This window comes from Carassius gibelio, chromosome A9 (genome assembly GCF_023724105.1).
Source record: "Carassius gibelio isolate Cgi1373 ecotype wild population from Czech Republic chromosome A9, carGib1.2-hapl.c, whole genome shotgun sequence".
Taxonomy (NCBI): Eukaryota; Metazoa; Chordata; class Actinopteri; order Cypriniformes; family Cyprinidae; genus Carassius; species Carassius gibelio.
In genome coordinates, this window is record NC_068379.1 from 29366142 (window position 1) to 29392946 (window position 26805).

The following is a 26805-nucleotide window of genomic DNA, read 5'->3' on the forward strand; positions in this document are numbered from 1 at the left end:
GGCAGCTTTAAATGCAAGTTTTGCAGGAAATGGTGTTGGCCACTGATAAACTTTCGTCAAGCTGGACTTGAGTATCACTGATGAACACTGTCTGCTATCAGGATCCAGTAGCATGCTTTAACATATTTAAAGGCAAAACCATAATCTCCAGTACATGCTCCAAGCTTTCTATGTTCCATACTAATGTTTAGCTCTTGAGTGTCATGACCCTCTGCTGTTTTTACAACAAAACACACACACACACACACACAAAAAAAGTTTAGGAGAAGCTTGGAGATGATTGTCAGTGTGAGAACCGGATGAGGGAAAGCAAGGAAGATTGTTTTAGGAAAGTGAAAGCGAGAGGGGACCGTACCTCCTCCATCTCAAATGAGTCTCTGGGCTGGCTGAGTAGGTGGGCTATGAGCGGGTTGGGTAGCAGGTTGGTCACTTCTTTATCTGGGGTGGAAGTCATGATCTCCTGGTGTTCAAGTTCCTTGAAGTCACTCGTGTCAGACACCCGACTGATGCTCACCATGACCGGAGAAAGTGACATGTCTTTATCTAGAGCTGGTGTCTCAGTAGAGTGGGCACCATTCATTAACGTAGGTTTTGGGACGTTTCCATTGAGTGAAGCGTCTGCTGAGATACTTTGTTGGGCCTCCTCAGTCACTGTGGCCAGAGAGGAATCTTTTTTTCTAAAGACTTTCTGCTGGAGTTTGTGCTCCGTATCCATCAGTCCGGCCCCTACGTCAGAGTTTGCACCCTCTGCGTTGTCATCGTCAGACGCTGAAGGCTGTTTGGCTGCTCCTTCCATGACAGAGGCCAGCAGGTTCGGTTTCGTAATGTTCCGTTTTAGAATCTTGACTGCATTTAAAGCAGAATTATTCCTGTTTAACGGAGACTGGGTTTTAGTCTCTATGTCGCTGCTACCGATTCTCTCCATGGGTCTTCCAGACACCTGGGAGTAGATCTCAGAGAAGACGTTTGCCACCGTGGCCAGAACTTCTGTTTGACGGAACCGACCTACAGAAAAAAAAACAACAAAAAAAACAAAGAAGAGCTTTAGAACAGACAATTTCCTATGCACAACTAACCTGAAACCTTTCATTGATTTACTCAAGAAACAAAGAGAAAAAATAAAGAAATGATAATAGAAACAATAGAAAACACTAGAACTTTAAATATACACCAATTTTAATAACAATAACCACAATTATTATAATATAATTATTTGTATTATAAATGATTCTTAATATAATTGTTTTGTTAATACTGTAATATAATAAACATAATATATTCTAAATATTATGAAGTGTAGGGCTTTAAACAAAGAATAATGCATTATTAATAATAAAATATATATTTGTTGTTGTTTTTAATATTGTACCTTTTCATATAAATAATTAAAATAAATAAATTGATTGAATAATACAATATAATATACTATAATATTATAATATAATAAAATATACTATAATATTATAATATAATAAAGTAATTTTTGAAACAGTCAAACTCCAAAGTAAGACTGAATTGACCACAGGAGTCATCATTCTGAATCAGACAGAATTGACTCAGATGACTCATTTGCTCACTTAAACTGTGTGTTATCCTTTCAGATTCAAAAAGAGTCAAGAACAGCTTCTGTTTAAGGTCAGGTCATACATATAACGTTACTCTGCGAAATGGGAAGTCACTACAAAATCGAGTCACTCTGAAAGAATCAGTGCGATCTGGAAAATTCAAAAATTTCAGGGCTTCCCGCTGCAAAAACAAGATCCGGTACAAAACACAGCAACTTTTGTGTGACTTGATGGTCTTTATCAACATCAAGCTCGTCATTTGTTCTGGCAGACATAAAGGAAAAGGATTTGACAATACTGCAGGCATGTAAAGGAATGATAACAAGTGATAACAAGCCAGTGATGTGTGTTGCTCAGAAATCAATAGTCTTCATTTATCTCAGTGCAGCCAGGCTGTCTGAGTCAGTGTTCAGGAACGGCTTGCAGGACATGAGCCAGAAAAAGAAAAGAGGATCAGAGAGTGTGGTTTTCTGTGAGAGAGGGACAAGCACGTCCGTTTGGAGAACACAGCCCCCACAGACGAGCATTCGAGGAGGAAGAAACAGAAGTTTTGTAAGAAAAGTCAATGAGACATGGGAAAACAAATCCACAGAACACCTCACATACACATTTATGGTCAAAATGCCCACATATTGGGTATAAGCACAAACAGTCAGTTAGTCTTAAGTGAGGGTGAACAAGGGTTTCCTTTTTTTAGTCTCAAAACATCAGCACTAGTAACCTATAGACTGGTTGATGTTAGATATATTGTTCTCTTTTCCTTGTCATTTTTTAATTTGTTATTTATTTTAGTTATTGTTTACTTATTTGCATTACATTAAAGTGCATGTTTAACAATTACTTGAATTTATAATTTCTAAGTTAATTTAAGCATGTTAATATTTCTTTTAATATTTTAAGGTAAATAAAAATTTTTTAACATGAATTTTATATCTACACACACACACACACACACACACACACATTATATATATATTTTACTTTTATGTATCAGGTTTTATTTTCAGATTTTATTGATGATTTTAAATTATTTTAATTTAAGGTTATTATATATCAAATTTCCAAAGTTAAATGATGGCTTAGTGTGAGATATTGAAATTTAAGCCATTATTCATGAATGCAAATGTGGGATAGACAAAATCTCTTATGGTTCATTTTTTTTGGTTTGGATGAGTAAATTATAATTACCATATTACTGGTATTAAAATTGACATTCTGCCCCAACAGTTCATAGCCAGCCTATTCAAAGTCACATAAATACTTCATGAAACTAAGCTTCAAAACAAACCTGAAGGCGAAAGCAGTGCACTCAAGTTTAACAAAAACAGGCCTTCACAGACTCCACACATCCCTACCCTCACCCAGGACCTTCCTGTTCTGCTGCTTTGTCTTGGCACAGTGAGAATTATGCAAATGTAGGCCAATACACAAGCTGGCACAAAGCTGGCACACAGGCCGAATCCTGATGTGAGCGGAGGGCAGAATCAGCTCTGCTGTGCCACAGCCTGCTTGGCACTTTCTCTCTCTTTTGCCGTCTGTCTCACCCTCTCATTTCTGTGCCCAAGGAGGACAATGGCTTCGTTGTGCTCTAATTCTATTGAAAGGAGTCTGAACGCAAAGCGTTGTTGATCAGCGAGTGTTTGCGGGTTCGGAGCTCATCGTTTGCTTGAAGATACAGTTATTGAAGAATGAGCACTAACACATCGATTTAGTGTTCAGCAATGTGTTCTTAAAATCAAACACACTTCTCCTTCAGGCACCTTCTCTTAACTCATGTCTGGTTGTCTTTGTCTGTCTTCTCAATGATCAGAAACTTGCATTCAGTAGTGTAAGACTGTCTAGTGAGAATTTCTTTTGAAAGTGTTGTTCTTTCTTGCTCAAAGATCGCTCTGACTCCATGTTAATGACCAATAACGAATTTAAAGATGCAATGTTTCTGGCGGATATGCTGATTAAAAATGTTCATGTTTATGTTTGATAATAAAAATCCAACACTATTTTATCAAAATGACTTACCATACTTTCCGGACTACAAGTCACACTTTTTTTCATAGTTTGGCTGGTCCTGCGACTTACAGTCAGGTGCGACTTATTTATCAAAATTAATTTGACATGAACTGAGAGAAATGAACCAAGGGAAATGAACCAAGAGAAAACATTACCGTCTACAGCCGTGAGAGGGCGCTCTATACTGCTCAGTGCTCCTGTAGTCTACACTGAAGATATAGAGCGCCCTCTCACGGCTGTAGACGGTAATGTTTACTCTTGGTTCTTGGTTCTAAATAAATGCGACTTACAGTCCAGTGCGACTTATATATGTTTTTTTCCTCATCATGACGTATTGTTGGACTGGTGCGACTTATAATCAGTTGCCACTTGTAGTTTCGATAATTTTAGATGATAATTTAGGAGGTGTGAACCATGGGGGCTGAAGTACTCTCAGATGCCATGGATTGTGTTGACAGCGCGGTCTACATACTTGTCAGTGCGTAGTTCGGGTTCTCCAGCTCCATGCGCTGAATCTGGGCTCCCAGGTAAACTTTGATGTCGATGCCCTTGGCGCTAGAAGACGAGTTGAAGAAACGAGAAGGGATTTTTGAGGCGATGTCGGGCTCCTCACGCCCAAAGCCGAGGTTGTACAAGATCTCCTCTGGATCCTCCTCATACAGGTCCAGAAGTTCTGACACGCTGCAAGTACAACAACATCCATGAAAGACACACACCTCCATCTACATGCAAACAGACGATCAATGTTTGCCAAAGTCACTGCATACAAAGACCTTCAAATAACTCCACTGTGTGACCTTAGAAATTATATTTGTTTTTCTTTTACACGGATTGCAATTTTCTGCATCATTAGTAGTATCAAAAATAAATGTTCACAAACATATAAGACAAAACGAAGGTTGCAAAGAGTATAATTGAGCCATACTTAAAAATGTGTTATTTACTTAGACAGCAAACAATTAATAAAAAAAAGGCATTTATTTAAAAGAAACACACACAAAAAAAAAAAAGTAGAAAAATTGTTAGAGCATATTTTGAAAATGGCTCAAAGTCATAAGCCCCTTTCACACTGCCATTCCGGCAAATACACAGGTAAAGTGTTCCTGCAATTGTTCCCAGGTCGCTAGATTTTGCACTTTCACACTGCCAGTGATGACCCGGTATATGTGCGTGTTTTAACACACAACTCTTGAAGATCCCGTAACGACACGTGACATCAGCGCGTGACGTGTAATGTACGAGTCGAAAACGCTAGGCACGTTATACTTTCACTGAAGCAAGAAAACAATCTCTGCGTCAGCGCGGAAGGTGAGGAACTAACTGATCTCTGCTTCATTACAGTTTGCACATATGTTTTCGTAGCGAACGTTGATCTTCCTTCAAAACAGCCGGTAAATGAGTCGCGTGATAACGCGCGTCATCACTTCGACACGGAATTAGATCTGGCTTTTGTTCACACAGCGCTCGTCCCGGGTCGGACCCCGCAATGTTACTAGGTCCCCGACCCGGGTTCATTGCGGTAATCAATCCCGGGACGTGGTTGAAATTGGTTTTCATTAGTTTTGGGCAACAATTAAATTGCAGTTAATCACATACAAAATAAACGTCTTTGTTTACACACATATACTATGTAACCAAAAACTTAAATTTTGGATGCAAGTAATCATTGCCCAAAACTTGTTTTCATATGCCAATGCAAATATCTAGCGTGTAGTATAATGAGCAGCATGATAATAATGTTTTATATAATGATATACATTTTATTCATAATATTGTACTGCTGCTTACAATGAAAGCCACTGGCACTGGCTTATTTATTATGATGATGATATATGAAAATAGCACAGTTGTGTAGGAAATTGGTTGCCATGCAACATATATTGGAAAATATAATATAATATAATATAATATATAATATATAATATATAATATATATATATATATATATATATATATATATATATATATATATAGGAAAATATAATATAATATATAATATATAATATATATAAATAAATAAATCTTGTATATTAAATCCTAAAATATATATATATAAAAACCTGCATACGTTAAATGATTATAGAAAATGTATAATATTCATACTCCTTGTCCAATCATTGGCTGAGTTGTTGCCGTTTCACAAGCCCTGACATTTTGCATGTGTTAATGACCGGAGTACATCATTCTTGTAAAGTACCTGGATACGGTGGTGCTGCTTTTTCCAGAGCCCGTGGAGTTCATGCTTCTGCCCTTCTGCTTGAACTGGCTCCTTTTGGCCTTGGCTGCCACTTCATAGCTGTGAAAAGAAGACAGTGACCTGTCTGTGACCAGAGCAAAACAGAAAGAGATGGGAACATTTTGGAGGTCCTGCTTACCCATTGGCCTCTGTTTTTGTGCTGGTGTTCTGGAGGTGATTGGCTGTAGAGATGGTAGAGAGAAAAAGGAATACAAAATTAACTGTGCTGAATTCCTACCTAATTTGATACCAAAATCCCTTGAACTCACATGTCCGCCTTTGACACAACAAGAGCATTTACCAAAAGCCCTGGCTGCCATTTTTGCACAGTTGAAGTTGCTAGAAATTCTTCACTTAAGAGCCTTATTCATTGTTTGGTGATGTTAATGACCAAAGGTGATTTATTCAGTGCAGAACCATCTACTCCAGAAGATGATCCACAACATTTTCCTCGGCACTTAGTGCACAATGACAGAATTATACGCACACACACATCCTAAGCTCCCAAACGATTTGTGTTACAAATCACATTAGACACCAGGTTTTAGTTCACTTAGGAGGACATGATTGAACACAGAGACGTGGAGGACATTAGCCAGAGATTTCTGGCCTGAAGCGTCCTGGCTTACATGCACTCATCCATCAGCCTCAGGTGAAAATGCTCAACAAATTTCCAATGAAATTCCTACGACTGGTCCTGCCTGATTTCTGTGCTCTTGTCAATAAGAGTGGAACTAGTCTGGACTCGTTTTTCATCGCATACAGACACACTGAAGGGTGAAGTCTGATTCACTGCAATGGCACAATAGCTTGCAGAGACACTGTAAAGAGCTTTTCCCTTGGTTTGTTGTGCTGTTTTAACTAGTCGTTCTAGAAGTGTAAAAAAACACCCACACATATATATCATCATTTACCAAGAAAATGCAGTATTGTAAAGGTCCAATTATACAAGAAAATAACACAAGCACTTTTAACAATATTAATAATCTTCTTTAAAATGTTATTAACTGCACATTCTAAATAGTTTTAATTGATGTTTTTTTTATATATATTTAATATTTCTGAAAAATTATTTTAGATATAAATACAATTCTATTTAAATAAATATTTATTTAAATTAAACTTAATTTATTCTCTCTCTGTATCTCTCTCACACACACACACAAACATAAAATTTACACCGCTATATTTTAATTAGGGCTGGGCAATTTAACGCATTGTTATCGAGTTAACACATTAACTGATAAATGCCGACCATTATTTTATCGCATGTTAACACAGTTTTTAATTATTATGAAAGTCCGTTGCTCACTTGCTCTGAATACACATACAGACAAATCATGAGTCACAGGAGTGAATGCTCCCGATCAAATTATTTAGGCTGAGCATCAACATTCACTAACAACTGTTCACTGTTATTTTTAACAAAAAAGAATGCAACAAGCTCATAATCATGACTTTATAAGTTGGAAATAGGAAGTTTCTGATAGCACGTGAAGACAGCAGAGAAGCTCTTGCTCAACACAGTGGAGTGAATCATTTTGTGGCTTTTTATTTTGAGTCATATGTGAGGCGGTAACATGTCCCTATCACGATATATTCATTTACAGATCTATCGCTTTTGCAGCTCAGAAATATTCAGGCAATCATGCAGCACGTATCAGAAGATCTGCGCTCTGGCGTGGTTAGTGCTCACACTCACTGATCTATGTTTAACTGAACCACGCTCTGGCCCGTCTCTACCAACCGAGCCAGGGACTGCTGAACAGAGCGAGCACACTAGTCAAACAAACCAGGCTTTGGGGGTCAAACGTGTTCCGACATGGTTAAGAATTTCTTAAGGCACAATCATTAATTTTGATTAATTGCAGACAATAATGCAATTTTAACTGTTGCACAGCACTAATTGTAATATAAATATATAACATAGGAAGCTCATTTAGTTTTTAAACAAACATTTTGTACATAAAATACATAAAATATTAACGACTGGAAAATGTTCAATTTTGGCTCCTGAATTATGCAAGAATCCACTCTCTATATTATAATTCCTGACTGCAAATAATTGCCAGCTAATATCAGACTCCTGCAAAACTTTTGACATTGAGACCCTTATGACATTATGAATAAAAAGTAAGATGCAAAGTCACTATTATTATTGAAACGTTCCCCTGCCGCTAACACATGGGCCATAGGAAGCACACCATGAAACCAGAGATAAGTTATCTGATGTGCCAAAACCAGTCTTTTAACCCGAGTATCACATGCAAGAGTTTGCATGTCACCATCTGTCCTTGTGCAAACTCAAAGCAGCACATAAACCAATGAGAAAGTAAACACTTAACAGCACGAAATTTGACAAAAGGCATACTACTATAATACTACTACTATAATATATATAAAAACAAAAAAACAAAAGAAAACAGACATAACAAAATAATGCCAGCAGTCATTCTTGTTTGTCAGTCGGTCCATTAATCTCAAAGAAGCTACGTGGAATTCTTGAAATTCTTTGTCACATTCTCACAAAGCAGCACACTTGAGAACAATTACAAACGATTAAGGGAGAAAGTGGAGAGTACTTACCCTCGGCTCCCAGGGATAGGTCATCTTCAAAGCTACAGCCATTCTTTAATGGCCCTGAAAGGCAAAGAGATCAGCTTTCAGAGAGCAAACACTTTGTGCTGACCCATCGCAATGAAGAAGTGATCATTTCCCCTTCTCTTGCACATAAAAACACTTAAACACATCCAAGTAGCACTTCAGAGCCAGAACGTGTCTTTAGCTTGCACGCACCGAAAGCGTAACGGTAAATATTTACTCTTAAGTGCAATTACCTTACCTAAGTAGTCATCTGAAATAATGCCGATGCAGTTTTAAATGACCTGATCCATAACACATTGTCCTACTCTCGGATTCTGTCCTGTTTACAATATAACTTTGAAGAAACATTCATCTAATCAGGCACTTCTTTGCCTGGAGTGTGTGGGGGTCTGCTATTGGTCCCAAAGCAGCGTGCATGTGTGTATGTGTGTGTGCCAGTGAATGTGCATGCGCTGTAGTGAACTGTGAGAGATCTTGCTCCAAAGTTCACAAGGAGTGGTAGAGAAGAGTCAGCATGCAGCGGAGTAACGTTCTGCGGTAAAACCTACTCCTAACATGGAAATGTAGCTTCTGTAACGGCAAATAAACCCACAAATTGGACTGAAGAAAATGAACTCACCTCTGGACGGGCTGCCGCTTTGTTCGTCCAAAGAAGCCCCAAGAGGAGTCCTGTTGAAAGATCAATAACACGTCATATCCTCTTTTTACTTGCCAAATCTCTCCCTAAAAAATGTCACATGAACAGAAATGCGCACACAAACATCCTTCCCTTTCTTGAAGTGTTATTTTCTTCATTCACAACGGCTAAGAGAGATTCCCTTGGCATCAACATGTCATCTCAACACTTACAAAACGCTGCCTTCGAAAGCCCCTTCCACTTTCATCCAGACACCTGGAGATCCGAACAGCGTGAGAAAAAAAACACACCACGTAAAACGAGACTAAGAATAGCTCGCGCTCTGTGGGATGCTGGCCATGTTTCACAACTCCGCCACCACTAAAAAAAGTCTTTCTAGCTCCGGATATCCAGCAAACTCTCGCCGGTGGAGACAATTACATTTCCTGTCAGGCTGTAGGAGGATGTCTGTCTGGTGTGTGTTTAATGATAATGAGCAGGAATTGGGAATAGGACAGGCACGAGGTATTTTTATTGACCTAGTGTGTGGCGTTGATGCTCAAGCACGCTACATCTTGGTTCCATGGGGGGAATTTACACTGGAAGCATTTGATTAAGTCAACTGTCAAGGAAAAGATCAGCCAAGAATAAAATTCTGTCATTATTTACTCATCATGCCATCTCGAAATGTTTATTTAAATTTATTAACAGCTATTTTTTCACTTTAATTCAGCAAGGATGCATTAAATTTACCTGAAGTGACAATAATGTTATATAATGTTCCTAACACTTTTATAAATAATAAAAAATTACATATTGTTCTTTTTTGCTTTCTATTCATCTGAATTGATGATGATAATAAGACATGTTTCTGGAGCACCAAATCAGCATATTTAAATGATTTCTTATGGATCATGTGACACTAAAGACCAGAGAAATGCATATAAAATGCATAAAAATTCAGCTTTTTTCATACAGGAATAAATTATTAAAACATATAATCAAAATAAAATAAAAAAATATTGTAAGTAAATTTAATAATAATATTTGTAATAATATTTCACAATATTATAGTTTTCACTGTATTTTTTAATTTTTATCAAATAAATCCATAAATGGAGAGCATGAGACACTTTTTTTCAAAAACATTAACAAGATCTTACCAACTCCAAACATTTGAATAGGAGTGTACAAGAAAATTTGGCCCATTTCAAATGTGATTTGGCTCCATTTTTATATTTTTACATAACAATAATTCCAAACAAGTTGTTTAGACATTTACCGTAGCATAAATACAAGAGAACTGCCGTTGGCAGTGTTCAAAAATGATTTTTGGATTCTTTCCAGCTTTTCAACTCAAATATTCAGACAGCAATTAAATATGACATCATCAACAACAAATGGTTTTCACATGTTCCCTGAATAAAAAAGTAAATGACGTTAAGCCAAATTTCAAGCAACATTCAAACAAGCATGTAAGGTTTCCTTTTAGATCACAAGATGAAATGGCCATCAGGGACACGGACCAGCAATTCTGGATTCTCTGTATTGTTTTTCAGGAGGAAGGTTTGTGTTGGTCATGAGGGACGTATATCTACAAAGTAAATCAATGGCTTTTTCCTCCTACACTTCAGAGCTAAACAGTCATACATCTATTAAAAAAAAAGAAAAAACACGCCTGGCAGTACAAGGAGAGAAAGGCTAAAAACTCTCAGAGGAAAACTTCTGCATTAATAGGCCCCACAGACCCAAACAAGCCACCAAAAAAACACCGGCAACTCAAAGGACAACAGTCAGTCCTCACAAGCAATGACTGTCCTTACTCAGGAAAGATCACGATCTGAACTCACTGAACTATTCACACAGTTCTCTCAAATTTACTGCTTGTCAGAGACACCAAAGCCAAAGACAGCATGCTTTTCTATGGTGCATCAGAGCATATGGTTTACTTTCCAATTCCCGTCATACTGTGGCATGTACGCAGATCTTTCTCACACCATTTGCATTCGTATTTAATGTGCAGCGAGTTTGTTAGGTAACTTACCTGCAGGTCCTGAGCCAGTTCTCTACTTGATTTGGTTTACGACCTGAGGAGAGAAAAAAATAAAATACAACTGTTCCGGGTAATAAACAAATTAATTCCCCTAAAAGCAATAACAAGCAAAGAGTAAACAACAAATCTAACACAACGACAACAAACGTAGATCGGTCCTCTGAACTACCCCTGTGGTCTGCCATTCTTTCTTTTTCCAGAAACCTTTATTTGCTCTTAATTGTTTTATCATGACTTGAATGGAGAATCAAATGCCAAGCCGAGCAGCCAAACCTCTATAATCTCTCCCTGCTGTGTCCATTGGCACACTACTGCTTAGTACACCTTCCCGTAGAGCCTCAAACCTCGAAAATCCCAGCATGGAGTTGAGATTCTCAGATATAAGTGACAAAAACGATAACTATGGTTTTGCATCTGAAAATGGGGGTCAATTTATTAGAGCATTTACGGTAATTTTCTTTATGACTGAACCTTTACAGTCAGATACATGTTGACAAAATGCAGACTGTTCTCTGACTGTTAGGCCTAATTCATGTAAAAGTTTGTTAAACGCATTTCAGTGGCACTTAAAGAGACAATACAATCCATGAACTCATGAAAAACTTCAAAGTGTCCATTTCATTCAACTATTTGTTTACATCGTCACTATATATCTATATAAGGTATAAGTTTCTGTTTATTTCAAAAACCTTTAAGTAATAATATATGATGGTAAATATTACTGTTTTTTATTATTACTATTCTTAGTGAAAAACAAGTATTTTAACTGGATTTTCTACTATATTTTAGTTCTTGCATTAAATATTTTAAATTGACATGGCTGTGAAAGCTGATTGGTTGAAATGTCTTCAAATTCAACTCTAGTACTATGCCTGTAATATCCATGAGCACTGAAACAACAAATCTGAACTGTTACGACATTAACAGAAGCACCGTACCTGTTTCTGAAGCTGTCGAAGTCTTATCTTCCACAGGCTGGGCAGACAGCGGCTCCTCTGCGCCCTGAGACTCAGAAGCCTGCCAAGAGTCTCGGCTCTGAGCCCAAGCCTTCCTCTTGACACTGGCAGGGGGGGTCTCGCACTCCTCCATGTCCTTGGCTCGGACGGGATACTACAGTGAGGGATGGTTCACCTGCAGAAAAGCGGAAAGGAATGGGCTCAGACCTGAATGACATGACAATAGCCAGGCCCTCCTCTCTCTGAAGAGATCGGCAGCAGGCCAAAAGAGTGCCGTCTTGTGTCATATAAAGCAGATTAGCAAGAATCTTCCTTTTTTAAATGAAAGTCACATTAACCAAAACTGTGCACACATCTTATGCTCGTTTGAGCACTTCAAGAACAAAACTATAAGAGCAAACATTACTTTGATGCACTAGCTGCACATGAGGTTTAAGGGTGTTAACTGAAAACACAAATGTAACAGCACTGTCTCCAATCGCACCAATACTCAAAATCAAGACCCCCCAAAAATGACCTTAAACAGACAATGTTCCATAAGAAACGTGCATAGCATACAGTACACAGCCTCCATCCAAAACAGACTCTGAAAATATGTTCCAATGAAGAACTCTTCTACATCTTGGTTAACCTGAGGGAGAGTACATTTTCTTTTTTTGATGAATTATTCCATTAAAATAGCTATTATCTGTGGCAAGTGTTTGTTCACAAATAGATGATAGATGCGGAAATGACACATGCAGCTTTTTAAATTGCATAATCATCCTGACACATTCAGAATAAATAGTCTAAAGAGAACCTTTTTTTCTAATAAATATATATTTTTTATTTCTGTATATATATATATATATATATATAAACATAACCATCTGGTATATGAGAAGTTTCTGTTCAGTTGGTTAAAGGATCTGACCAACAGAAATCAATTTTGCTTAGCAAGAACAGAAAATAGAGGGTTCATTGCTTCCAGAAACTACTGGAAAATCAAATAAGAGATGAAGGCCATGTGAAGGCAGGGACAGCATAAGCAGCATGAGAAACTAATAAAATCTACAGAGATTCCAAAATCCCTGACCATAAGCAGCAAACCGAAGAAAGAGGGAGAGAGAGATGGGGGCGGGGTGGGACGGGGGTCTTAACTGGAATAAATGGTAAAAAAGAAAAAGTCAAAAAACAAGTCGAGCAGGAAATGTCTGTTTGGTTGAAAGATTACAAGCTGGTGTGGAGTCATTTCCTGTTTTGGATCTAGCACTTTGTGAAGGAACAGATGAGCCTGACATTAAAAAAAAAGAAAGGATGGATTTATAACTGCGTTCTGGTCTCCCACAATTCACACACTGCTATTAATAGCATGTGTCTATTTTCAGACTGATCATCGAAGTGTGACAAACGAAAACCACCAGGAACACCACCACATTTTATTACCAAAGGTGATTATGAGGAAACACGTCAACATTGGGGAATATGCCTGCATGAATACACCTTACAGAACAATTTACAACAGTGGTTCTTAAAATAAGATGAAACAAGCATTAAAATTAACTAAAAAAAATATATATATATGACACAGATATATATATATATGCTTTATATATCCGGAAAAAATAATGGAAATTAATAAAATCTTAGAATGTTATGGCCATTTTTAGAATGAATATACATTTTACTATTTATGTCAAACTCAAAAAAAAACCACACATTTTAACTGGGTTGAAATGGTGAGTAAAAAATTAATTATTTTTTAGATTAATTCAAAAGATTTTTTTTTTTTCATACATTTGCCTTCTAATTAAAACATGCATACATAAAACAGAGAAAAAAATGCACATGAAATTGTGCTTATGAGTGGAATTTTCATTGTTCAATAAATGAAATTTGTAATACAAAAGAAACAAAACTAGCATTGCTACATTTGGAAATCACTTGAATGTTATATTAACATTCAATAAAATGATTTAACAGTCATTCTACAACTATATTTGTCTGAAAAATGCTGGAAACAACCAATCACAATCAAGTATTTCATAGAGGCATGTCCTAATATAGTTAAATCATCTAGTATGTTTTGATAAGTCTAATAATGCAAACAAAGTCTCAGTTTCAGCTGTTTATCTGTTCACATGCTAAAATCCCATCAGAGGGGTGTTATTTTTGGACTCCTAAAACAGAATTGATGTTCAAGTCTACTTGGAGAAAGTTAAAAGGAAGCAAACACTGTACAGTACACCAGATTGTAGGTTCCCATTTCAAAGAACAAGCGAACAAATTGTTCACTTGCAACACACATAATGATTATTTAAACTAGCACACAAATAGGCTCACTCATGTAACATCATGTGAAGCGTAATTTACAAATCTCATCAGCAAATGTTGATTAGCCATAGCAATCCTGACTAAATCACTGTGTCCACTCACACCGTTTATGTAGTTCAAGGGAAATATTCATTTCAGACTTACAAAACAATTTGCAAATACGAGACATAATAACAGTTTGATAAAAGGCCACTCTAAAAAAATTATAACATAATTAGCATGTTGACAGATTCAATAAAGAGACAACACAGAAGTCTGTCAATAAGCCATGTAACAGCAGTCAAATATGAGAGCAATACGCTCCATTCCCTTTCACAAACAGAGTAGTTGTTTAATTCTATAAACACAGGAGAACTCGTGCTCTCCACTCCATTTTTGACCTGCGATTTGTAAACAGTGCAGACTGAGTTACATACTCTGCTTTAAATGAATAGAGACTCAGGGAAGAAGGATGAGAAAAGCAGTGACTTTACATAAATAAGCGCTACTAAGCAAATTCAAGCATGCCGCGCATCCAACAATCACAAATGCAAAATGCTAACTAGGGGGAACCTTTGCAGTAAATCCCACACACAGCAAACTGTAAGCAGAATGTTGCAATATTCCCAGTAATTCAGGTGTGGTTTTTCTTATGAACCTTATGTTACATAAGATATTTGCATGCATTTGAATGTTTATTATAACTTCCAAAAAATTATTTCCAAAAATGAAAATTTACCCTAACTTTTTTGTAAAAGCATATTATCGATCTTATTGTGAACAATTCATCCATGCATAAATTTCATTTGTTTAATTCAAATCACAATGTCATAAATGGACCATCTCTTCGGTGACATATGCCGCACTTCTCCAATCATTTACTCCACTTATCAAACTCCACATTTTCAGTAAAAGACCCAAACACAGACCCCTTAAAATGTAGTATTAATTTTAATTAGTTCCTCATGTATTTATAGTAAAAGTGGACATTTTAGTCACTTTTGGTTGAAATGCTCTCTCAGTCCACTTTTTATTCAGACTTAAAGTTCCATTAAAGCAGATTAACCACTTCAAACCTTGTAAACCAATAAAACCTGTGACAAACCGCTGGATGTCAGAGCTGTGAGGAAGCAGTGACCCCCTCGATTCAATTGAATAAACACACTGAAGCTATCATCATTCTCAAACCGGTCAACAAAAGCTTGTTCAGCTGAAAATCCCTTGAAAAACTTTGACTATTTTTAAAACACTGCTTGCACCCCACACAATCTCTTGCTTTGACCTTGTTCTGTTGAACTGAGGACGGACGTCCCACATCTCATTCCAGATTTGACCGGTTGCTCGATGTGTCCGTCCCCACGTCCCAAGGCTCCAAACAAAAACAGGACCAGGGCTCCAAGTCAAACACCGTACAAACAACAGCACATCAAAGCACATGGTATGAAACAACCCACAATTAATGCAATATGCTTACACAGAGACCTCTTGATTAAGACCGTATCCGGTTCAAAAAGGCTGATTCTCAAAGGGACTGGACAATTTATTGAATATAAATGATGACTTCACTGGCAATATAAAATTAAACATACATATTTTTTTATACTCAGGATATCGCAATGTCATAACATTTTATTATGTTTTAAAACGACAGTGTAGGGGTGGGCGATATGAACAAAATCTTATTTCAAGGTATGATAAATTTTATTTCATGATAACAATATGTACCTTGATATAGCTATTTTTACTTTTTTATTATTAAAAAATAAAAAAGCAAATAACATGCACAACAAAAAACAAAAAACAAATATAAAATAAACTTAATTTATTCAGCTACAGCAGGCTAGGTTTATTTAACATGTAGTAAGAAATATTACCTAAATTTAATAAAAGTGTACAAATAAAACAATGCATAGTCTTCACAGTATGAATCAAATATGATTAACATTAATAATTACTTAAAAAAAGTATTTTATTAATAATTAATAAAAAAGGCTGCTGGTCCTTTAAGACCGACTGCACGGCTCGGATATCCTGAAACACATGCGGTTTTCACTCAACTGTGTTTACTTGAATACTCCACACGATGGGCATTATGACTTTACTGTGTGCGTATGTGACCATTCAAGCACAATACAACACGGAAGAGATCCGTTTTCATGATCAAATGCTGTCGAGAGAGGGCCTTTCACTTTAAAATAACTACTAAGTGCATCCCACTCTATTTCTCATTCATGCATGTTTCCTTATCACTCAAAAGATGTATAACGTTTAAGCAGTACTGTGTTACACATATATATCTGCACAATGCAGAATACATGTTATAGCAAAATCTCTAATGATAGACTCTTTATTACAAGCTAACGATATATACTGTCACACCACCCAGCCCAAAGATCAGGGAATGATCAGTTTCCTGATCATTCCCTGTCTCATGAGTCTGAAAGCATAAAGACAAATTATTAGTGCTTCGGAGTTAAACAAAGCGGAAATATGTAATGTATGTGCCACTAGCATCATCAAACATAATAGCAAAAATAATAAATAATAATTTATCAACATCAAATATGTCAACTGGATGATCAAACAGAAAAAAAAAATTGGTGAAAACATGCCTTGGTTATTTTTAACAGCGTGTATTTACTCAATTGGGAATAATGGATGTTTGAAATGGTTGGCTTGTTGGTTGAAATTAAGCTTCCAGACAGATAAAATGCCTAAAATGATTCAATATACGTGGTCAAAAGGCTTAAAAATAATGAAATATAAATGCTTTTACAATTTTGTAAAGTTATAAATTTAGGTACAAGCTCTATTGACATTTAAGAGGAGCTTTCCCTGGGCGCTGGATCTATAGCTGCCCACTGCTCCGGGTGTGTGTTCACAGTGTTATCACTTCTCACTGCTGTGTTTGTGTACTTGGATGGGTTAAATGCAGAATACCAATTCCGGGTATGGCTTACCATACTTGGCAAATGTCACGACTTTCACTTTCTTTAATCATTTTTAGACATCTACAGCTAAAACAATGTCCTAGTGAGGGAAAAACAACTGATTTTAAGAAATTCTGGCCAGTGACCTGAAAGTAATGTTATCTTGCAACCATGTTGTGATGTCATGAGCTTTAAAACAGAAAAAGATACGCTTTACCCAACAAGCTGCTCTTTTGGAACCACACCTGCAATGTTTTCTTCCCAAGTTAGAAACACAATATCCAGTTTTGCACCAGTGCCTTGGTGAACTGCCAACTTCAGTGACCTTTGGTATTGGCTCTAAACACAAGCCCAAGGTCTAGCCTCTGTGAAATAACATTCTGATAAAGTCCTTCATTGTGATATTGTTTTAGAGACCAAAGCATCCATGAAAGAAAAGGTTATTCTGTAACCCTCCCATAAGTCCCACAGGGGTGAAAATTGCTGCTGCTGACAAATTTTATGGCCAAATATAGAGCCCTGTGGTATACCAAAAACAAAACAATCCTATATTGCTTCAGCTCAGCATTTCTTAAGCAATAATGTTCTGTATCTCCACAAAGAACAACAGAAGATCAATGTCTGCATGCAGTGAACCATCAGATATCTCACAGAGGAACACAAACATGAACAAAGGGGAGCTAAGAGACACAAGTGTAAGGCATATTTTGCTCAAACTGCAAAAATTTGAATTTACTGCACTGTTCATCAATATGCAGACAAATATTTTTACAATAATGCATCAACACTTCAGGATCTTTTATGATTATTTATTTATTTATTTTTGCATTCAGGCATAGCATTTTCTATAGATCCATTAATGGCACGAAAATGGCCCATCACAGGCTTCTACAAGATGCATCACCACTGGCCAAAATTGAAGCAAGTGAGAGAGATTGAAAGCGATACCACAGATTCACTCTCTCTCCCATGCATTTGGCCCAGTGTCAATTGCAATCCAATTATGTTACTGTGATGCATCGCAATATACTAAATTGTGACACATGATGTGTATGATGAGGTAGTTGCTGATCACCAAACTTAATTTCTAGGATAAGAGCATAACATTGCATTGAGGACGTTTCAGTAATTGCATTGACAATATTTCTGGTCTTTTGCATGCCATGTGACAAGTTGATATGAGCATCAAAACTTATGTGTCACCTATGCACCACAGACAGGAAAAATGTAAAAACCTGAATGCTTCCAGAGATCTCTTTGTTACACAACCAGAAAAGTGTTCATCAGAGGACTAAATAAAAATAAAAATCAATCTCCACTGAGGATGTGACAGTGCTTATAGTAATGACACGTTGGGTAATTTGAATCTTTTCCCACTTGTCTTCTGACTGTGAGTGAGAAGAAGGATTGTGACAATACATTTAGACACTATTAAACTCAGTGTGCCATCAAGAGCCAAAGCAGCTGAAAGTAAAAAAAAAAAAAAAGTTTTTTAAATCACACGCACGCACGCACGCACCCACAGCGTTAACAGAAAAAAGAAAATGTATATCATTAACAATTATCGCATGTGTTATTGCAGAAATCCATAACTGTTTTTCTTAAAGTTCCATTATACTTTTGGCAACCAAACAAATTAGTACCATATAAAGGTTTATGATACACAGGTAAACAAATCTAACAGTTTATAAACATTTATTTTACCTTGCGTAGTTTTGTACATTTTCGTCAACAAGATTCTAATATATTACACATCTGCCTAATTTGCCTAGTTTCTAAGCAACAGACGTCAGATCAAAAGACCACTGATTTTTAAGATTGCTATCATAACTATTTCCCTTAAATCAGTTCATAAAATTTAAGTACACAGATTCCATCTGGCCCTTCTCATTTTCCATGTTAGTTTAATGCTGAATATGTTTCTAATAACACGAGGCAGATAGTAACACTGATCGGTGTCCCCTGCCTTGCTGAACACTGATTAATGTTTTCTTTTAATCCAAGTGTTTTATGGCACACTTTGTATTCCAGACACTGTGTCCTGGAGCTTGGAAGTGAGCAAGGATAAGACAGAGAAGGAGGTGCCAGGGTAATGCACAATGTCAAACAAACCAAAAGCAACAGGACATTCTGTCACAGCTACTCTACCACTCAAGAAGTGAGACGGGGATGTGTGGGACTGGGACGTGACCTGCGTTTGGAGGGCTGATGATGTAAACTAATTAAAGAATCAACACATAGCTTGTCATTAGGGCTGTGCGATATGGACAAAAAAAAAAAAAAACTATCACGATTTTTTGATCAATTCTGCGATTGCGATTTCGATTCTAATCACGATTTTGACACACACAGACATGCTTTACAGTCATACATGCATTCAGTATAAATTTGAAACATATTTCCAAAAGAAAACCAATGAGAGCTTTATCAAAAAGTTGTAACATGTCTCTAGAACAGACTTAAGTCAAAATAATCACTAAGTAAAGATGTCAAACAAAATCTAGACATAAGGCAAAAAAGTATAATAAAAAAAGAAAATAAAACCCGTGTACACGGTTCAGAAGCAGCAACGAGAGTGCATTATTGTAACGCGAAAGCACGTTAAAATATTGCACGAGCGCGAATCTAACCGCTCACACGCAGATTTTCTTTGCTCTGTTAACAAAACCAGATGCGCATGCTCAGATCATAGACTGTATAAGCCTCAGATACACGCTGCCTTACAACATGTCTCCTCTCGCTCAACCCGTGTCCTGTGCACTCACAACTCTCTCTGTGCTCATGCGCAAGATATAAAATCTTTTAGCAACTTTCTATTTATAACCTTTTCTGTTCTCATCTTTTACCGCGTGCAGTGTGAACGCTCTGATCTGTTAACATAGGCTCGAAAAAAAAAGGCTCGCATCACAGGAGTGTGTCACTGTGTGTGAACCTGGAGTTAGGCATATGCCCAATCTGCTCTGTTCTCGTGCTACACTTAGGTGCACTGCATCCTGATTGGTTCAGATAACATACTGCCGGAGGTCAGGGCTGCAGAAAATCATGCTATAAAGCGCTTTAGAAATCATGCACTTGAATCGCAATTTTTTTTCGATTTCGATTAATCGCACAGCCCTACTTGTAATGCAGTGAAGTTAGATTATCTTAGACATAAACAACGTACCTCAAAGTGTGTGACAAAGTGGTTATATTGAGTTATTTACTTACTTTTTTAATTAGTCCCATTAATTCCATTGATTACATTGTTTATTTGCGAACGCGGATCTCGCATGAACACAAGAGGCAGGATTTATCGCATGAACCAATCACAGCCAAACATATCCAGTCATATCCAATCATATTGCGATGGAGGCATTGTCTTCTCTCACGTAAATTTTCGCCATTTTCAATTACCCCCCAGTAGTCACGGCACGCTATGGGGTCTCTGTTTATAGTCAATGAGGTAAGCCTCCACTGTAACTTTACCTGCTGTTGTCGCTGTTGGACAGTGTTACTTTAGAAAAACCTAGTTTTTTTATACACTTTTTTTTTTTTAAATGTAAAAAAAAAAAAAAAAGCGCTAAATCACCATCACCTACTTTTAAATGGAGCGGCACTTAATAGACAGAGTTGTAGATCACTGACAAGCTACGCAATATCGCGTTCATTATCGCAGATGTATTGCCTTCGATAATGAACATGATATTGTAGTGTAGTGATAGTGTAGCTTGTCAGTGATCTACGGCTCTGCCTATTAAGTAGCGCTCCATTTAAAAGCAGGTGATGACGATTTAGCGCTAATCACGGGACCAGATTTACTGACTAGATGTGCATGATCATATCAATAGATATAGCGCCCAGCCCTAATAAATTGTACAAATAAATGCAGCCTTGATGTCTCTTAGTAAGATACTTCTTACAAAAATACTTAATTGCTTTAAAAGACTAAACAAAACAAAACAAATAAAAATGGTAATGGTAATTTTCTGGTAATGTTTAAAGATTTTAATTAAGTATTTAATTAAGCTACACTTTGTGAACAAGCAGTCATTAACTACTATAACTTAAGGGTCATAATACTTTAGTATGCATAATACCTTAATAGTTCTTGGATTATTTTGGCTTGGACATGATGCAAGTAACTAATTGCAACAAGTCAGGAACCGCTTTGTGATTCAGTGATTCATTAGAATGATTCAAACCAATAACTGACTGGTTTTGATTAATTCATCAAAAAGGATTTTTTTTTTTGTTTAATAAATCTGTAGCACTATAATTTTCCAAAATAAAGACTTGAGGCAGAAATGAACAGCAAAATGCAAAATAACTCATTATACAGTCCTGGGCCTCCTCATCGTCTGCCTGTTTGTTAAAGGTCCAGCCACAGAGACACACTACTGTATGTACTATCATTATGATAAAACCATTTAATTATTAGCCTGAACAAGGTCAGCAGTTCCCAGGGTTTCAATTTGCCCGATGTGAAACAAACATATGGAGCGCCCAGGGTGTTACCGTTAGCAGGCTAGCACAATAGACACTGGGATTCAGTCAGGAACAGGTGAGGCTCCAATTTCATGATTTTTAGCTGAGATCTTCAACTCTCAGCATCACACAGAGTAAAGCTTAAGTGTGTAATAATATTTTTTTTATAACATTACAAACACACACACACACACACACCCTTTTGATGAATAGCACTGACATGGGACCCAGAGGAGGGCTGGCTGGAATCCCAGGAACTAGGCCTGGGCTAAGGATTCTGTTTATGGAAGAAATATGGAAAGCAATAGGAGGGAGTCGATGAGATAAACCAATGCGAGATTCATCAGGCCGCCACGCTTCTTCACAACAGCACTGTAAACATGTCAGCACATGGTCCAGATGGATTAGTAGCACACTTATTTTCATTCCAGCTACTCTTAGATGCCCTGTTTAATTCACAATGCAGAACTGCTTATACAGCACTGCCTGAAGTAGCTACAATTAGTTAATTATTAATGGCAGCTTTTTCACATGAATTTCAAAAATCAAATTACAAACTTAAAAAATCATTAAAAAACTTTAAATTCTGATTCGATGAGTCATTTTTAACGTAACTGGAAACTGCAGATAAACACAATTGTGAATATTAAGTTGTTTGGCGGTCTAAAGTTAGGCTAATAAACTATATAACTTGGCACTTTTAAAATAAAAGTAACTCTTTGGTGTTTCTTATTCACATTAATGGGAAAGTTTACATGAATTAAATTCTGTCTAAACAACACTGAGCTTTTCAGTTGGCCAAGATTTCTAAAAATCCTTTCTTTCTAATTTTCTGAGATACTGAAGTTGGGATTTTCCTTAGTTGTATGTATGTGTGTGTGTGTGTATATATATATATATATATATATATATATATATATATATATATATATATATATATATATATATATATATATATATATACACACACACACACACACACACACACACACACACATATATATATATATATATATATATATATATATATATATATATATATATATATATATATATATATATATATATAAATAAGTTCTGCATCATTACTCCAGTCTTCAGTGTCACAGAAATCCTTCAGAAATCATACTAATATGTTGATTTAGTGCTTAAGAAATATTTGTGATATCGTTAATATTAAATGTTGAAAACTTGAATGGCCTAATATTTTTGTAGAAACTATGATACATTTTTTTCAGGATCTTTTATGAATAGAGAGTTCAAAAAGGAATATAATGTAGCTGAAATAATAGTCTTCTGTAACATTACAAATGTATTTACTATCACTTTTGAGCAGTGCATCGAGTCTGCCCCGAAATTATTGAAGTGTCTATATACATTTAAATATGAATAGCAAAATTAACCAAAAATATCGGCAAACTCATGGTTGTATAAATTTTTTGCATTCTACAATGACAATATCACTCTTTTTACATTTGAATAGCATTAGCAACTAGGAAATCATTACTGATAACATACTGGCCATTAAAAAAAACCTTAGAATTTACTAAACCTTCATCCTGCTAAACATTATTGAGCGAGTAATGTAAACTGTACAACACAACAGTGCCATTTTCCTCATGTCTCTTTGAAGCCTTTCTCTTGAGGTCTGTTTCAGGTCCCTAGCTGAATTCATTTCCTGTGGACAAAGCCCTGATAGCATTCATATCAGCCCCACAGGACCTTTTCTGGTTTGTTTTTAATGCATAGGGCAGAAAAAAACAACGCATTCTTCTCCTGCATTAAGCTATTTGTAAAATGTTTCCATGAAGCAAAGCATAAGTCAAAAATGAACACATCAGAAAACTTTCGAACCTGCTTCAGTCGGTGTTGTCATTTAATGTTAATGACTTGACTTCATTATGTACCAATTACACAGCATCAGCTGTCAGCACATAACAGTTTTGCATGTCTAATAATGGAAATATTACAGCTGATGGCTTAGAAAATTGTTCCTTGGATTTGAAACAGCAGGCATTGAGCCAAACTAATATAGATGCCATCTTGACTTGGGACAGAAATGCAATATGTAGTCGCAGTGACTGTTTCAAAGGCAACAATGGAAATGGTTCACTTTAGTATAATCCAACTTCCCATTGTAAATAACAGTACTTTGCTAAAGAAACAGAGCCACACCTTTTGTTTAGTTAGCGTGACACATTTTCCACAAAAAGCAACTCGAGACCTGTTAACACAAGAACACGGCTTTCTTTTCCAACCACTAATGCTGATTTCTCTTGTTGAGGAGATCACGCAAATGGAAATTTTACTGATGGCAATGCAGCGAGAAAATCGCAAATTAGTTTTCAGAGCTCTTGCAGTCAATGACTGCTGTCATTTCCTATATTTGTAAATCTACAGTTCGGAGTAATTGTTTTGGATGCACTTTTACTTTATGAACGTGTTTACACGGTCTCTCCATGGGGCAGGAATGCAGTAAATCATGCGACAACATGGATTCACCCGTGTTATCTCTGTAAATACATACCAGTCTCTCTCATTTGCTCAAACACAGTCTCTTTTACACACACTCATATGTCAGCTGTGTTTACACCTGACTAATGTTATCTGAAGAAACCCAGAAGACAGCACTCCTGCCTTTATGTTTGCATAGAACAGAGCTGCCCTACTTTCAATATTCACATATAACTGTGGAGAAGTCAGGAGTAGTGAACCTTTAAGGAGACTTAAGAGTCACTAGATTTAATTAGAAAAACCTGACAATGGTTAAGAGTACTAAAGCTTGAGAAAAGTGGTTCTCATATTGCCGTCAGTGAAGCATCAGTGGTCCTTTAATGGTTAGTAGATATACAGATATATACAGTAAATATTGTTATATTGTGAACTATCAATACAATTTAAAATAACAGTTTTCTGTTTTAATATATTTTAAAATGTAATTTATTCCTGTGATGACAAATCTGAATTTGCATCACCACTCAAGTCTTCAGTGTCATGTGATCCTTCAGAAATAATCCTAATATGCTGAGATCCTGCTAGAGAAACATTTCTTATCATCAATGTTAAAAACAGTTGAGCCATGTTATATTTTCATGAAAATCTTTTTTTTTTTTTTTTTTTTAGGATTCTTTGATGAATAGCATTTACATGAAAATGAAAATAAATAAATACCGTACAATTATGTAACATTTTACTGTCACTTTTTGAGTAATGTATCACTGCTAAATAAAAGTACAGACCTTAAACTTTTGAACAGTAGATTACATAAATAAAATAACAAATGCTAGGAAGTGAACTGATAGGAGGGACCAACATTTAATTAATCAAGGGATTAACTAATAACGATTAATAACTGATTCAAAATAATTCATAACATAACTAACAGTAATTAATTAACATAACTGGTATTTGTATGTCAGTGTACATAATGGTTGGATCTAGCTTCCTGCAACACTGAATTGGTAAGGCTATTTCGAGATATTGTCCAAACTTATTTTTACATTAAATACAACTGCATGTAACTGTTCACTTGTCTTAGCAGCACAATGGATCAAATTAAATATTTTTTTTTCTAGAAAAGAAAGAAAATGGATGGTCACCATAACGTAATTACGTAAACACAAGCATAAAGCCCACCACTTCAGGTTAGCGCTCTGGGTGGCCCTAAATGAGCCTAATTTCTTCTAGTTATCTAGCCTGATTCGTAATGGATCAATAATGCAATAAGCGAGATACTATCAACTTATAAAAGCATGTCATTACCATTTTAATGAACATCATAAGAGTATCTAATGAGGATTCATTTGGTCGCTTTCCAGACCTAAGCAGGAGGGTGAACCAGGTGACACTGATATGACCCACTATCTAACCATGATCAGTGTCAACCAAAGAAAAAGAGAGAAAAAAAGAGAGAGAAAAAAGAGAAAAAAAACCTTCACTGTAACGTCATCCGATTAGTTGCACAACTGTTATCCCGAGCCTAAAAGCCCGGTTCTTAAAGTTAAAAGTTTTTTTTTTCACTTTGCTTTTCCAAAATATGAATACTATTAAACTACTTCAATCACACGCGCATGCAATAACAACTCCATTAGACTCTGTAAATAAACTTTAGAAATGAGAGTGCAGGTTGTGAAACGCCACAGTACGCACGCAGTAAACTAGCCCGAGCACTTAAATAACTGTATTTCAGTGAGCATCTGCGCGTAAAACAACATCAGTCCAGAGGCTAATGTATTATAACGCGCAAGATTAAAAACAAACACTAGACACAGCAACTGTACCATCCCTAAAATAGCAGAAGAACGCATCTTACCATCTCAACAGGACATGATGATGATCGCGCGCTGATAGTTAGAAAGTATCTAGTGCGTTGAATCGTCAGACAAAACTATTCCAAAACTTCAAGTACAATGCTTCCGCTTCCGGGAAAAAAGAGTGAAAAGTAACAACATGGGCGAGACGGAGCCCAAAAATATGCCTGGCCTGAAACCTGCTGGAAGAAGATATGCAGTGCACCATTACTGATACAATCTGATCAGCTGATCCAAAACTGATTTCTCTCAATAACAGCCACACCTGGCATTTAAAATATGAAATCTACGTAGAACACTGTAAATAAAATTTTTTTCACTCAGACATTTCTAGTAAGTTGGTCTCAAGAACTCTATGTGAGATAAATATTAGACTTTGCCAGTACCAAAATCCAAGAAAGAATACCAATCACGGATTGCTATGAAGTTACGAATGTTAGTAAAAAATGCATTTTCAGATTTTTTTTTTACAAGTTTTAGCTGTTTTGGATATTTTTCAACAAGATTCCTGTAAGCGTAAATAAAGTGAAGATGTTTTTATGAGAAAGTGATTTAAACCTTTAATGTCATACAACTAACAGCAGGTGTCTGTGAATTAGCTCAAAAGGAAGTTACATCACTGAGCAAGGTAAGGAAGTGGTTAACCGAGTAATCCATTTGTGATTAAACACCTGTGATAGACATCTAACCATGAGACTATAAAACCACAATTCATTTTATTCACTACCCTGTATGATGGTCAACGCATAAAACCTACAGCTGAAAAGGAAGC

General features: G+C 36.3%; 1 protein-coding gene across 3 annotated transcripts in view; it reads right to left on the minus strand.

The window, feature by feature from the left end:
- The window catches only part of LOC128020127 (protein ITPRID2), a 34130-nt gene extending 7956 nt beyond the window's left edge, over positions 1 to 26174 (minus strand). The window contains exons 1-9 of one of the 3 annotated variants that reach the window (XM_052606755.1): positions 26036 to 26174; positions 12020 to 12212; positions 11073 to 11115; positions 9032 to 9081; positions 8395 to 8448; positions 5948 to 5990; positions 5770 to 5868; positions 4045 to 4253; positions 356 to 1005 (exon numbers count right to left, since the gene is read on the minus strand). In XM_052606755.1, the coding sequence (XP_052462715.1) occupies positions 356 to 1005; positions 4045 to 4253; positions 5770 to 5868; positions 5948 to 5990; positions 8395 to 8448; positions 9032 to 9081; positions 11073 to 11115; positions 12020 to 12170 (1299 nt within the window). In that variant the 5' untranslated portion in view covers positions 12171 to 12212; positions 26036 to 26174. Of the gene's footprint in view, positions 1 to 355; positions 1006 to 4044; positions 4254 to 5769; positions 5869 to 5947; positions 5991 to 8394; positions 8449 to 8650; positions 8952 to 9031; positions 9082 to 9261; positions 9742 to 11072; positions 11116 to 12019; positions 12213 to 26035 lie in introns of those variants that run through there. The other 2 variants (XM_052606756.1, XM_052606757.1) reach the window with 2 other exon arrangements.
- Positions 26175 to 26805: the final 631 nt, after the last annotated feature.